The sequence below is a fragment of the Mesoplodon densirostris genome, chromosome 4 (genome assembly GCF_025265405.1).
Source record: "Mesoplodon densirostris isolate mMesDen1 chromosome 4, mMesDen1 primary haplotype, whole genome shotgun sequence".
NCBI classification, from domain to species: Eukaryota; Metazoa; Chordata; class Mammalia; order Artiodactyla; family Ziphiidae; genus Mesoplodon; species Mesoplodon densirostris.
In genome coordinates this window covers 99,627,923-99,641,123 of record NC_082664.1, presented here as the reverse complement: position 1 = coordinate 99,641,123, position 13,201 = coordinate 99,627,923, and the positions used below count along the sequence as shown (strand labels likewise).

At 56.6% G+C, this 13,201-nt stretch overlaps 1 protein-coding gene across 3 annotated transcripts in view; it reads right to left on the bottom strand.

The window, feature by feature from the left end:
- Positions 1-13,201, bottom strand: part of KLHL25 (kelch like family member 25) — a 105,229-nt gene that overhangs the window by 61,843 nt on the left and 30,185 nt on the right. For 2 of the 3 annotated variants that reach the window (XM_060096876.1, XM_060096877.1), the window contains exon 2: positions 2,437-4,241. The exons of the other annotated variant lie outside the window; for it this stretch is intronic. In XM_060096876.1, the coding sequence (XP_059952859.1) occupies positions 2,461-4,230 (1,770 nt within the window). In that variant the 5' untranslated portion in view covers positions 4,231-4,241 and the 3' untranslated portion in view covers positions 2,437-2,460. The remainder of the gene's footprint in view (positions 1-2,436; positions 4,242-13,201) is intronic. 3 annotated transcript variants of the gene reach the window in all.

Sequence of the window (13,201 nt, the reverse complement as noted above, 5' to 3'; positions counted from 1 at the left end):
GGTGGTCTGAGATGGGAGGAGCCTTTGGGCCCCACAGGTGACCAGCCTAAGTTCCCAGAGTGTGAGAACAGGGACTCAACAAGGAAACGCCAGTGTTCTCTTTGAAGCCTATTCCCCAGGACCAAGATATTTTGCTGGTCAGATTTTTCTCCCAAAGAGGAAGAGAGCACATTAAAACAAAACAAAAAGCAGAGAAACCTTAAAAGAGAACAAAGCCTATTCTCATCCAGGCTGGACTTTATGAGGCCAAACACCCTGTATGGCACACCTGATGCCTTTGCTGGGTCCTGCCCCGCCTGCCTTGCCTGCCAGAGGACATATCTCTTTAAGGGCCTCGAAGGCACGGCTGGATTTGATTTAATAGCTGAAACATCAGATTCCATTCAGAAGCAATCCCAGCTAAGTATGATTGCTTTCGCCGTGCAGAGCTTTCAGCGTTCTTGTCAGCAGCCGCCAGGTCATTGAGGAAATTAATTTCTCCGCTCTGGCCAGCTCCTGACAGGGTTCCTGTGTCCTGAACGGCATGGGGCTGGCTCCTCAGAGCTGCAGGAGCACAAGGCAGGTGCGGGCAGGGAGGGGCTGGGCCAGCCGGGCAGAGAAGCACCTTGGTGGACAGGACAGCCTGGGGCCAGGTGGGAAGGCTCCCCCTGCGTGACCCTGGGATCTCCCACCGACCCCGCTTCTTAGAGCCCCCAGGACCTACGCCTCCTGACTCCCATCCACCGGGGGTCCCCAGACCTCACCGCCCCAAGGGCCAAGGACCGAGAAGGGCTAAGAGTTGGGACCTGACCATGGACGACCTTCTCCAGTGCCCACAAGTCCACCACTCCATTCCAGCCCCTACCCCTGCGCCCGGGCCAGGCTGGCTCAGGACACCCTAATCCAACCTCAGTGCCTGCTGTGGATCCTGCCCCAGCGGGGCTGCAGGAAAGGCCCCGCCCACCCCTCAGAAGAGGCCCTCCAGGACATGCTGGTCCTTCCTTCCGCCCTCTCCCTTCCTGACTCTGCACCGGTCCTGGGACCTGGGCAAGTCCCTCCTCCTGTCTCCCTGTTCCTCTGTCACTCACAAAGAGTGCCTGAATGTGTCCCTTTGCCCGTGGCATCCACTGTCACCTTCCCTTTTCAGGCAATGATTTCATATAATGATGGCGCTAAGAACAGAGAGCAAGATAACTTGGGGTAACTGGGGCGGCACTGCAGCAAGCCCTGCTGGGGGGCCGTTCCCTCACGTAATTGTGACGCCCGCTCTGAGGAAGGCCTTCTCTCCATCTTGCGGAGGGATGGGAGAAAAGAGGTTCCCTCGCACACTAGTGAGCACACAGCTGCCCCCAGCAGAGGCAGGACCCAATCCCGGGGCCATCTGGTCCCAGAGCCCTGGAACCACCAGGTGTCCACAGTGGCACCCGGTCCCAGGGCGCCAGCTCCCGCCTCCCTTTGAGCCCTCCATCTACTCCCCTCCTGTTGCCTCTCAAGGGCCCCCCAGGGTGGGGCTCTCACCTTGGCTGCGCACTGGACTCGCCTGGAGCTATAATGGCTACTGAGGCCTGGGCCCCAGAGGCCCCTAATGGCCTAGGGCGAGGCCTGGGCTTAGCATCTGAATAGGACAGAATTTGTGGCCTTTGCCCCAACAGAGATCTGGCCTTTGCCCTTGGCTTCTGGGAGGTGATCTGGGTCACACCTGATAGGAGTGTCTTTGTTTAGGGTGGGGGCTTTGGGTCACGCTGGACCAGCTGACTTGAGAGTAACCACGGGGACATGATCAATCGGTCGTGCCCACGTGATGGGGCCCCGCTAAAAATTCTGGACACCGCAGCTTCTGTGAGCTCCCCTGGCGGGCAGCAGTCCGTGCGTGCTGTCATTCACTGATGCTGCGAGAGTAACAGTGTCCCAACCCCACGGGGAGTGGACAAGGGATGCTTTGCATTTGGACCCCCGTCCAGGACTCTGACCCATGCATCTCTGCCCTCTGATCTTTATCTGTATCCTTTGCCCATAATAAACCATAACCATGCACATATGCCTTCAGCACATTCATGAGTCCTTCAGTGAGTGCTGGACCTGAGACGGTTCTGGGGAACCCCGACCTCGCAGCTGGTGTCAGAGAGAGGGTGCCTTTGCGTGGAGACTGTGCCCTTAGACTTCACAGGTTGGCCTAGACTCCACATAGGATTGTCAAAAGACCCCCCGGGGACTCTGACCTGCGGCCATGCCTGGGAACCACCGCCCCAGTCTAAGATTGTCACCCACATTTGGCAGAGGGGTTATGTGTTTTGCTCAAGATCAACTGCAAGTAAGGGGCAGAGCCAGGCTCCTGCTCCAGAGTTGAAAAAGGGTCCCAGAGCCCCCCAGTCACCTGCTGTCCTGCCTCGCCCGGCCTTCCACGGAAGATGCAGCCTTTACCCGGAGTGGGATCAGGCCTGGGGTGTGGGGGCTCACCTGGTTGGGCTCTACAGGTGCGCCTCATGCGGGCAGGTGCTTCCAGGTGCTGACGAAGGCCGTGGGGATGAGCGAGTAGGGCACGGTGGTGATGCAGTTCCACGTGTCCGAGGTGGGGTCATAGCAGTCCAGGGTCTTACACCGCTGGGTCCCGAAGTAGCCCCCCACCACGTAGAGCTTGTTGCCTGAGGCCAGGGCGTGGCAGGACATGCGCTTGGCAGTCATGTCCCCGATCCGCGTCCACTGGTTGGTCTCGCAGTCGAAGCGGTAGGCCGAGGCAGCTGTGAACTCTGTGTCGCCTCCCATGATGAATATCTGGCTGCCCAGGACGGCGGCAGCGGTGTACCGCCAAGGCTGGGGACACTCGGCCTTGATCGTCCACCGGTTCTCTGCAGGATCGTAGCACTGGACTTTGGACACCATGTCCCGGTGGATGCTGGTCCCCCCAAAGACAAAGAGCTTCAGCTTGGCGCTCACGACCGCGGCATTGCTGACGCCATCCCTCAGCGGGGCCACCATCGTCCACTTGTTAGCCCCGGGGTCGTACTTCTCCACCTGCTTCAGGGAGACAGACGGTGAGGCCGGGAAGACGCCAGCCAGGGACGTGTGCCCCCCGACCACGTAGAGGCAGTTCTCCAGCTCGGCCGAGCCGTGGCCGAAGCGGGCGATGAGCATGGGCGCCGCCTTGGACCACTCCTCGTGGACGGTGTTGTACACCCACACGTCCTTGGAGACGCCGTTCTCGGAGCCCCGGCCCCCGGTCACGTAGACCTTGCAGCCGATGGCCGAGGCGCTGAACTCCTTGCGAGGGCTGGGCAGGTCCGCCTTGGGGATGATCTCCTTGGCCTTGTGGTCCACCTGGTAGATCTTGTCACACATGAAGGTCTGGCCCCCGAGGATGAGCAGCGTGTGTCCGGCCCTGCGCGGACGGGCACAGGGGCTGGTGACCACGCCGTCGTTCTGTAGGATGCGGGCCTTGCAGCGTAGCGCCTCGTCCACGATGAGCCGCGTGCGCTCGTCGGCCATGAGCAGGGCCTCGCCAGACACGGCCTCCTTCAGGCAGTCGGACGGCAGCAGGGCCAGCCGCACGCCGCGCAGCAGCTCGGGCAGGTGGGCCTTGCGTCGCTCCAGGTCGTGCCTGACCCACTGCAGGATGGCCTCGAAGACCACGCGCTCGTCCTCAGCCTCCAGCTCGTCACTCGAGATGAGGTCCAGCAGGGTGTCCTTGGACAGGCTGTTGAAGTCCTCGCTCTGCCGCACGGCCTCAAAGTGCACCAGGCACATGCGCCACGAGAAGTCGTAGAGCCGGCGGCACTGGTGGGCATCTGACAGCAGCATCATGCCCAGGCAGTTGGACGGGGACAGGTTCTTCTCCAGGAACTCGGCGGCCGCGTCGCGCACGTCGTGGAACTGCAGCATGTCGCCCGCCTCGAGCAGCGACTCTGCGTTCTCCTCGTTGATGACGATGCGGGACGAGTAGGCGAAGTCCAGCAGCAGCTCCAGCACCTCGGGGTGCAGGTTGTCCTGGAAGTTGACCGTGTCGTCGCGGCTCTCCCGCAGGCCGTGGCTGAACATGGCCTCGAAGTAGCGGCTGGAGGCGGCCAGCACGGCGCGGTGGCAGGGGAAGGCGCGGTCGCCGGCCCAGAGCGTGACGTCCGTGAACATGCGGTGCTTGCGCAGCGTGTTGAGGTGCGCCAGCACGCAGTCGGGGTGCGAGGCCTTGTGGAACAGCGTGATGTTCATGGAGCCCGTGCTGCTCCGCGACTTGCGGGTCTCATGGACGCTGACCGACATGCTGAGCCAACCTGCCGGCGGGGGGACAATGTCACAGGTGAGAGGGGCCAGGACCTGGCGCCCCCGCAGCGCCCCACTCAGCCCCCAAGCATGGCCGGCCCGCCCCCTCCACCCCTGCTCTCTGCTCGGCTCTTCCAAACCCGGCCCAAGCCCCACCCCTCAATCTGCCAGCCAAGGACGAGTCAGATGGTAGAGGCTGGGGTTCAGACCAACCGCTTTTGCACCAGCTCTGGATACGAGCCTCCTTGGGTGACCTCGAGCTGCAGCTGCCTCCCGTGGTTGCTAGAACGTGCAATAGTGTCCCCAGCCTGATTAAAAAGACAGCAGGGCAGCGCTAAGGAGCGTGTGCTCTGGACGCATTCCACCGTCCGGGGATGCTACTGTGTGGCCCCATTCTGCAGCCGGGGAAGCCAAGGCTCAGAGACGCAAAGTGGCTGCCTCACGCGCCGCAGCCAGAATTCCCTCGTGGGCTGTCTGGTTCCAGCCCAATCTCTACCCCCCATTGGCCCAAGGAGACAGGGATTCCTGCAGGGAGACTTTTGAAAGCCGTTCCCAAAGAGCCACAGACCCCATGCAGAGTCTTACGCCCCCCTCTGCTCCCAGCGTGCCCTGTCCTGAGCTGGGCTCCAAGCAGCCCTGGCCACGCCCCTCACACCCCTTGCCCTTGGAAAGTTCCCCAAGAACTGCTGTCACAGCCCAAGCGCTCAGCATAGACACATTCTGCAAATCCAGGGCTCTCCAGAGGCCTCCGGACCCAGCTGCGATAAGCAAGGTGTGGAGATGACGCCAGCTAGCCTGTGGCTCACCCTCTGGACACCTGCTCGATTCCGAGGTCCCAAGGGGAAGCCAAGACAAAGTCCTGGGTGACAGCGGGACGCTAAAGCAAGCCAGATTTGCCTCAACCAAAGCAGCAGGAAAACCTGTAGCCATCAGAGCCTCCCTGGTCCCGACAGGCAACTCCAGGCTCCCGGGCCACAGTGAACGCTCCACCTGCCCCCTCGTCTGGCGTCCTCTGCCGAGCCCGGGACTTGGGGCTCAGAGTGTGGGTCCCCAGAGCAGACAGACACAGGCTCGTCGCCCGCTGGAACGTGGGGATTCCAGAGCACTTGGATTAAAGTCTGGCCGATGGCATGACCCAAGACCCCACTGTGGTACTATGGGAATGAGGCTCAGCCAGACGGCAGGCAAAGATCCTAGGCCTCAAGAGAAAGTGGCCAAAAAGCAAACTGCATTCAGCGTCCTGACCCCAAAAGCCTGGGCTTCCTCCTTCCCACTGGTAAGGAGGCCAGAAAAACCCCTTCTTTTTCACTTATATTTTCAGAAGTGTAAACTCCCCCCACTCCCCGCTCCAAGTCAATTTTGTACTTAAGTAATAATCTGGTAAAGGAAGGCTGCGATCTCATGCTTCACTGGATTGTAAATTATTGTCCAAGTGCACTGCTCTCTCCCTTGCTCACTCCTCTCCTGGCAAAGAGAGAGGGAAGCCACTGAGTGACGTGATCAGAGCTGCCCGGGCAAGGCCCCTGCTCCCGGGCTGGGGCAGGGAAGACACAGGGGCTGGGCCTGGCCTTGCTGCTCTGGCCCCCAAGCTCCAGGCGGACTGCGGGCCGATGACCCGTCAGGGTCCCTGCAGTGCAAACCTGCCACCGCGGAGCACTGAGCTCCAGGTTAGAGGTTCGCCTGATGGGTGTGTGTGTCCGTGTGCAGCCCACAGGGGCGGGAGAGTGCTGGACCCGACGTCCAGGCTGTACACGGTGGTCCCCACTCTACCACCTGCCCTAGGGCACCTCTCCCCTCCTCTGCAACTTAGTTTTCTCTATTGTAAGACAAAGTCCCTGCTCTACTCAGGCCTCTGAGAGTCCCGCACTTGTTGGCACTTATTTACAGAGCTTGACCCCCAAGCCTGGCCCTGTGGCCAGGCACTGCAGAGATGAGAGACTGCGCTGACCTGGCCACAGAGGCTTCCTGGGAAGCCCCCCTGCCCCCCCAGGTCTGAATTGCCTAACCTGAATTCCAGCCTTGCAGCACGGCTCCCCAAATCTCACGTGACTGCTAAATCCTCATTCCAGCTTCTGCCTCCTTGATCACCGGGCACTTTCCCAAATGTGGCCATCCACCTGGTGACTGTCCATCTGGCTCCCGTGTGTCTGGGCTGTTGGAGGGATGTGGCCTTTGATCTGTGTGCCACTTGGGGGACTGGCTCCGAGGACTCCAATCCAGGGCCCTGATGCTGAGGCTTGACCTCGGTTCCTGCTGTTCCACAGGCCCCGCCTGCTCTGGGCCCCTGAGCACCTCACTGCCCTCGCCCTGTGCCCCACCCCAGCCAGAAAACCAGGCCACTTCTGAGCTCCACGTGAATGTAGCCTTGAATGCTGGGGCTTGGACACCCATGCGTGGTGCCCAGCTCCTCCTGGACTCACTTTACAGACAGCCCCGGGTTGGAATGCCAGCTCTCTGCCGTGCAAACAGGACGTCACTAGTAGCTGCTCCTGGGGGGCGGTGGGCTCAGAGGCTGCCCACAGGGCCTGGCCCTGGGGCTAGCCAGAGAGTGGACGGCCCTGCTTTCCTCCCACAGTCACATGTGGACACACTCTCAGCCCGTCAGGCGAAGGCCCTCTTGGGTTTTCTGGCCCCCATGTGGCACGCTTCCCTCCCTCCCAGGCCCAGGTCCACGCTGAGGCAGCTGGCACTGAGGCTGTGGGAATGGGCTGGGCCCCCCTCCACTCTGGGGGGCTGTTAACAGGGCCGCCCTGGGAGGGATCCAGGTGGAGACTCCCTTTGGAGGGCGTTAAGGGCAGGACGAAGCAGGACTCAAAGGCTGAGAAGGTGCCAAAAAGCAGGGCAAACCCCAACAGAGCAGCCACGTTTGCCTTGAGAATGAGGTCAAGTGGTGACCTCTCCAAGGGCAACGCTGAGTGGGCAGCCCGGGGCCCCTGGGCTGACTCTGTCTCGCTCAGCACCAGGATGCCTGCCCGCTGACGCCAACTCCCACCCCAGCCGAGAGCCCGCGCCGCACGGACACACCCAAGCGGGTTCCCACCCCCAGACGGCTGCCGGCCCAGGATCCTCTGAGCAGAGCCGAGAGCAGCAGCACCTGCCAGGAGGGCCGCCTCCCCTGTCTGTCCCGCCTCCTCCCAGGAGGCGCCCGGACCTGAGCCAGTCTTCCAGGGCCAGCCCCGAAGCACCAGGATTCTGGGGGGGGTGGAGAGTCTCACTGGCCCCAGGTTACAGACATGGAGGCTGCAGACACAGGGAGGAGGCTGCAGAGACTGCGAATCGAGTCTCCACCCAGGCCCACGGGTGCCCAGGGCTGCCCTTCAGCTCCAGGCCAGTGGGGTGGGAGGACAGGCCTGAAAGCCGGGGGCCCTGGATGCTGTGTGCCCCACCTCAGGCGACTCACCTCCACCAGAAAATATCTGGAAGCCGAAGCGTTACCTCAGCCCTAACATGTCCAGCATTTCCCCCAAACCTGCTCCTCCCCCGATCTGGGAAATGCCACCAACAGGCTCCTTGGTGCTCACATCCCATCATCCCAACAACCAGGCCACCACATGTCCTGTGGCCACGCCTCCTACACGAGCCCTGGGCCTGACCCTCCCCCCCACCCGTCTCTCCCCTGGACTAACAGAAACGCCCCTCGCCAGCCTCTGCTTCTGCTCGTGCCCTCCAGGGTCTGAATTCATCCAGAGACCAGAGTTACCTTTTAAACAGCATCACCTGGATCACACCACACCCAGCTCAAAACTCTCCAGGGCCGTCCCCGCACCCTCAGTAAAATCCCAGGTCCCTACTGTGGCCTCCAGGTCTCCACTGGCTACCCCTGTGTCCTCACATCCTGCCGCATCCCAAAGAGCTGCCCCTCAGGCTGCGCCGCACTTGTCACTCGCCTCAGGACCTTTTCACGTGCTGTTCTTCTGCCTGGAACGCGCCCCTGCCCACCCCATTTTTCCTGAGTGGCTTACTCTCGCGCCTCCTGAGAGCAGCCACCTTGTTGAGGTCACCCCTTCCCACACCTCCCCTACTTCTGCCTTCGCAGCACCCGTCACAACTTAGCATCATGCGCTTATCTGCCTCCTGCATCTCTGGCCCCTGAAGGCGGGGACCGTGTGTGGTGCTGATGGGACCCGGCACAGAGTGACCACTTGACTGGACTAAATGACGAAGCTGAGACGCATATGGTGCATAAAGCTCACCTCACTAACATCCACTGCGGTGCTCGCCCAGCTGCCCTCCAGGCCCAGAGAAGATGCAGGCTGAGACGGCTGTGGATGCTGCCGAGGTAGGTGTGAGGATGGGCGGGCATGGTGGACACGCAAGCCAGCACGGCCCCCCTCCTGCTTGCCCCAACATCCAGCTGTTCTCAGGAACCACCCTCCTCCACTCCAGGCTGTTTAGACACGGGATCCAAGGCGGGGCAACGGGCTGGCCAAAGTGGTGCATCCCTGGGCTCCAGCATCCTCCCAGCCACTGTGACGGGCCCACACCCAGGATGGGCCCAGGAGACTCTAGTCTACGATGTTTACTCAGCTGCAGGGGGTGAGGCCGGCTCTGTTCCTGGGGCTGCTGACAGATTGAACCGAGGCTGGGAGCCCAAGTGCTGCCCGAGGTGGGAGCTGCACAGAGGAGGAGAGTGGGGCCCTCAAGCCTGCTGACCTGAGCCAGTCCACCCCCTTCCTTTCTGTCACTTGCCACCAGCAGTCCCAACTAGTAAAAGGATCACTGGGACGTCGGTTCCTGAGTCAGGGGTCAGGACTGCTGGCCTTAGTAACAGGTCTTAGCTATGCAAGTCCTGCCACCCTTTCCACCTCCAGGGGAGGCCACCCTAGACACCAAGAATGGGTTTCATGAGGTGATTTCCAGTGTTCAGTACCAGTTACACACCCAGCCCTATGCAGGGGCTGGGGGATCCAAAGAGAGTATAAGACAAAAGGTTCCCAGTGGCAGGAAGGGTGAGCACCAGAAGTGTGTGTGCAGAGTCAGGTCTGTCCAGACTCTTGGAAGCCTGCCTCCATGGCCCCCTGCCTTTGGGGGCCCCCCAAAATCAGACACTCTCAAGCTGTACGTATCTCAGGACTATTTGGATGACCTAAGCATCATCCCGGGTTTTGATGGATTTAAGGCACATAAATTAACTGCATGACACTGCCATGCTCCTGACGAGCACTTTATCATCCTGCTAAGAGGTACTGATCCACCTCCGACAACAGCTCCGCTTCCCCGACTGCAGTTCTTACCTACAGGAAAGAGGTTAAAACGCACCAGACAGAAGGGATGGGATCAAGATGGCGGAGGAACAGGCTGGGGAGCTCACCTGCTCCCACAAAAACATTAAAAATACACCTACAAGTGGAACGATGCGCACAGAACACCTACTGAACACCAGCAGAAGGCCTCAGACTTCTGAAAGGGCAAGAAAACCTCCATGTAACTGGCTAGGGCAAAAGGAAAAAGGAAAAGAAAGAAATCGGGATGGGGCTTGCGCCCCAGGGAGGAAGCTGTGAAGGAGGAAAGATTTCCGCACCTTGGGAAGTCTCCTCACTGGCAGGGAGATGAGCCTGGACGGAGGGGGAGCTTCAGAGCCTTGGAGGAGAGTGCAGCAACTGGTCTGCGGAAGGCAAAACGGAGAGTAACCTGCAGAGGAGGTCGGCACCGCCACCCTGCGCTCCCCAGCCTGAGACTCTCATCTTTCAGTGCGGGTGGGGGCTGGGTGAAGCTAAAGCTCAGGCTTCAGAGGTCAGATCCAGGGAGAGGACCGGGGATGGCTGCATGGAGACTGCCTAAAGAGGCTGGAGTGTGGCCACTGAGGGGGTACTTGGAAGAAGCCTGGGCCTGCCAGAGAGGCAAGGTGCCATTATGGGGAGGGGGCATGAGGAGAGGAGTTGGACCACCAAAAGAGCTTCTTTCCCTGTGAGCACTCCCAGGCAACAGGACACTGCCTACCAGAGTTCCAGGCGTGGGTGTGAGTCGCTGCTATGAGACACGCAAGCGGGTGCCAAGTGCTGCCCCCAGTCTCCCAGAAATACACGGACAGCAGCTACTACTATGAGACCTGCGAAAAGGCACCAAGCACTGTCCCCGCCATCCCGGGAGTGCACAAGGGCCACTGTACCTGCACACCCCATATCAAGGGGATAACAGCCAGCACACGCTGAAGAAAGAGACAGCAAGCATCCAAACTAAAGGAAGCCCCTCTCTTCTGGAAAACATGGTGGAGTAGAAGGACTTGAGCCTACCTCCTCCTCTCATGAAAACATCAAAATCACAACTAACTGCTGAAGAGCCTTCAACAAAGAAAAACAGGGACCTACCGAAAAAAAAAAGATATTTTAGATTCAAAGACAAAGAAGGAGCCACAACAAGATGGTAGGACGGAGGCTTTCACGGCATAATCAAATCGCATACCCACCAGGTGGGCGACCCACAAATTGGAAAATCATTATATCATAAAGGCTCTCCCACAGGAGTGACAGTCCTGAGCCCCATGTCAGGTTCCCCAGCCTGAGGGTCTGATATCAGGAGGAGGAACCCCCAGAGCATTTGGCTTTGAAGGCCAGTGGGGCTTGAGTGCAGGAACTCCACAGGACTGGGGCAAACAGGGACTCCACGCTTAGAGGGCGCACACAAGATTTCATGTACACTGGGACCCAGCCCAAAGCAGTAACTCCATAGAAGCCAAGGCTGGACCTACTTATGAGTCTTGGAGGGTGTCCTGGGGAGGCAGAGGTGGGCTGTGGCTGACTGAGGAGGGAGCAAGGACACTGGTGTCAGAGGCCCCAGAGAATACTGATCAGCATTACCTCTCCTGGAGGTCACTATTTTGGCATCAAGACCTGGCCCTACCGAACAGCCTGCAGGCGCCAGTGCTGGAATGCCTCAGGCCAAACAGCAGGATAGGAACAGCCCTATCCATCAGCAGACAGGCTGCCTAAAGGTGTACGGAGCTCACAGCCACCTCTAACCACACCACCTGACATGGCCCTGCTGACTACAGGGACAAGACCCAGCTGAACCCACCACTGGGCAGGCACCAGTCCCTCCCACCAGGAAGCCTGCACAAACACCAGGACCAACTTCACCCACCAAGGGGCAGACACCAGAAGCAAGAGGAGCTATGATCCTGCAGCCAGCAGAAAGGAAACCACAAACACAGAAAGTTAGACAAAATGAGATGGTAGATAAATATGTTCCAGACGAAGGAAAAAGACAAAAACCTACAAGAACAACTAAATGAAGTGGAGATAGGCAACCTACCTGAAAGAGAATTTAGAGTAATGATAGTAAGGATGATCCAAGATCTTGGAAAAAGAGGCAAAGATTGAGACGATACAAGAGATGATTAACAAAAAGCTAGAAGATTTAAAGAACAAACAAACAGAGATGAACAATACAATAACTGGAATGAAAAATACACTAGAGGAATCAATAGCAGAATAACTGAGGCAGAAGAATGAATAACTGACTGAAAGACAGAGTGGTGGAAATCACAGCTGTGGAGCAGAATAAAGAAAAAAAATGAAAAGAAATAAGGTCAGTCTCAGAGACCTCTGGAACACTATTAAACACACAAACAGTTGCATTATAGGAGTCCCAGAAGGAAAAGAGAGAAAGGACGTGAGAAAATATTTGAAGACATAATAGTTGAAAACTTCCCTAACATGAGAAAGGAAACACTCACTCAAATCCAGGAAGCACAGAGTCCCATACAAGATAAACCCAGTGAGGAACATGATGAGACACATATTATTCAAACCGACAAAAATGAAAGACAAAGAAAGAATATTAAAAGCCACAAGGGAAAAGAAGTAACACACAAGGGAATCACCAGAAGGTTTTCAGCTGATTTTTCAGTAGAAATTCTGCAAGCCTGAAGGGAATGGCACTATATATTTAAACTGATGAAAGGGAAGAATCTACAACCAAGAATACTCTATCCAGCAAGGCTCTCATTCATATTTGATGGAGAAATCAAAAGCTCTACAGACAACCAAAAGCTAAGAAAGTTCAGCACCACCAAACCAGCTTTTAAAAAATTCCTAAAGAAACTTCTCTAAGTGGAAAAGAAATGGCCACAGCTACAATAGAATCAAGAAAATTATGAATGGGAAAGCTCACCAGTAAAGGCAAACATAAAGTAAACACCTACACACAAATATAATATCATGCCAGCAATCGTGAGAAGAATACAAATACAGGATACTGGAAATGCATTGGAAATTAAGAGACCAGCAATTTAAAACAATCTGGCATACATATAGACTGCTATAACAAAACCTCATGGGAACCACAAACCAAAAATCTACAATAGAAACACACACACAAAAAGAAAAAGCAATCCAAATACAACACTAAAGATAGACATCAAATCATAAGAGAACAAAAGAGGAAGGGAAGAAAAAAGACCTTCAAAAACAAACCCAAAACAATGAACAAAATGGCAATAAGAACATACATATTGATAATTACCTTAACTGTAAATGGATTAAATGCTCCAACCAAAAGACATAGACTGGCTGAATGGATACAAAAACAATATCCATATTTATGCTGTCTACAAGAGACACACTTCAGATCTAGGAACACGTACAAACAAAGTGAGGGGATGGAAAAAGGTATTCCATGCAAGTGGAAATCAAAAGAAAGCTGGAGTAGTAATACTCATATCAGACAAAATAGACTTTAAAATAAAGACTGTTACAAGAGACAAGGAAGGTCATTACATAATGATCAAGGGATCAACCTAAGAAGAAGATATAAGAATTGTAAATATATATGCACACAACATAGGAGCACCTCAATATATAAGGCAAATACTAACAGCCATAAAAGGAGAAATTGACAGTAACACAATAATAGTGGGAGACTTTAACACCCCAATTTCATCACTGGACAGATCATCCAGACAGAAAATCAATAAGGAAACACAGGCCTTAAATGACACATTAGACCACATGGACTTAACTGATACTTATAG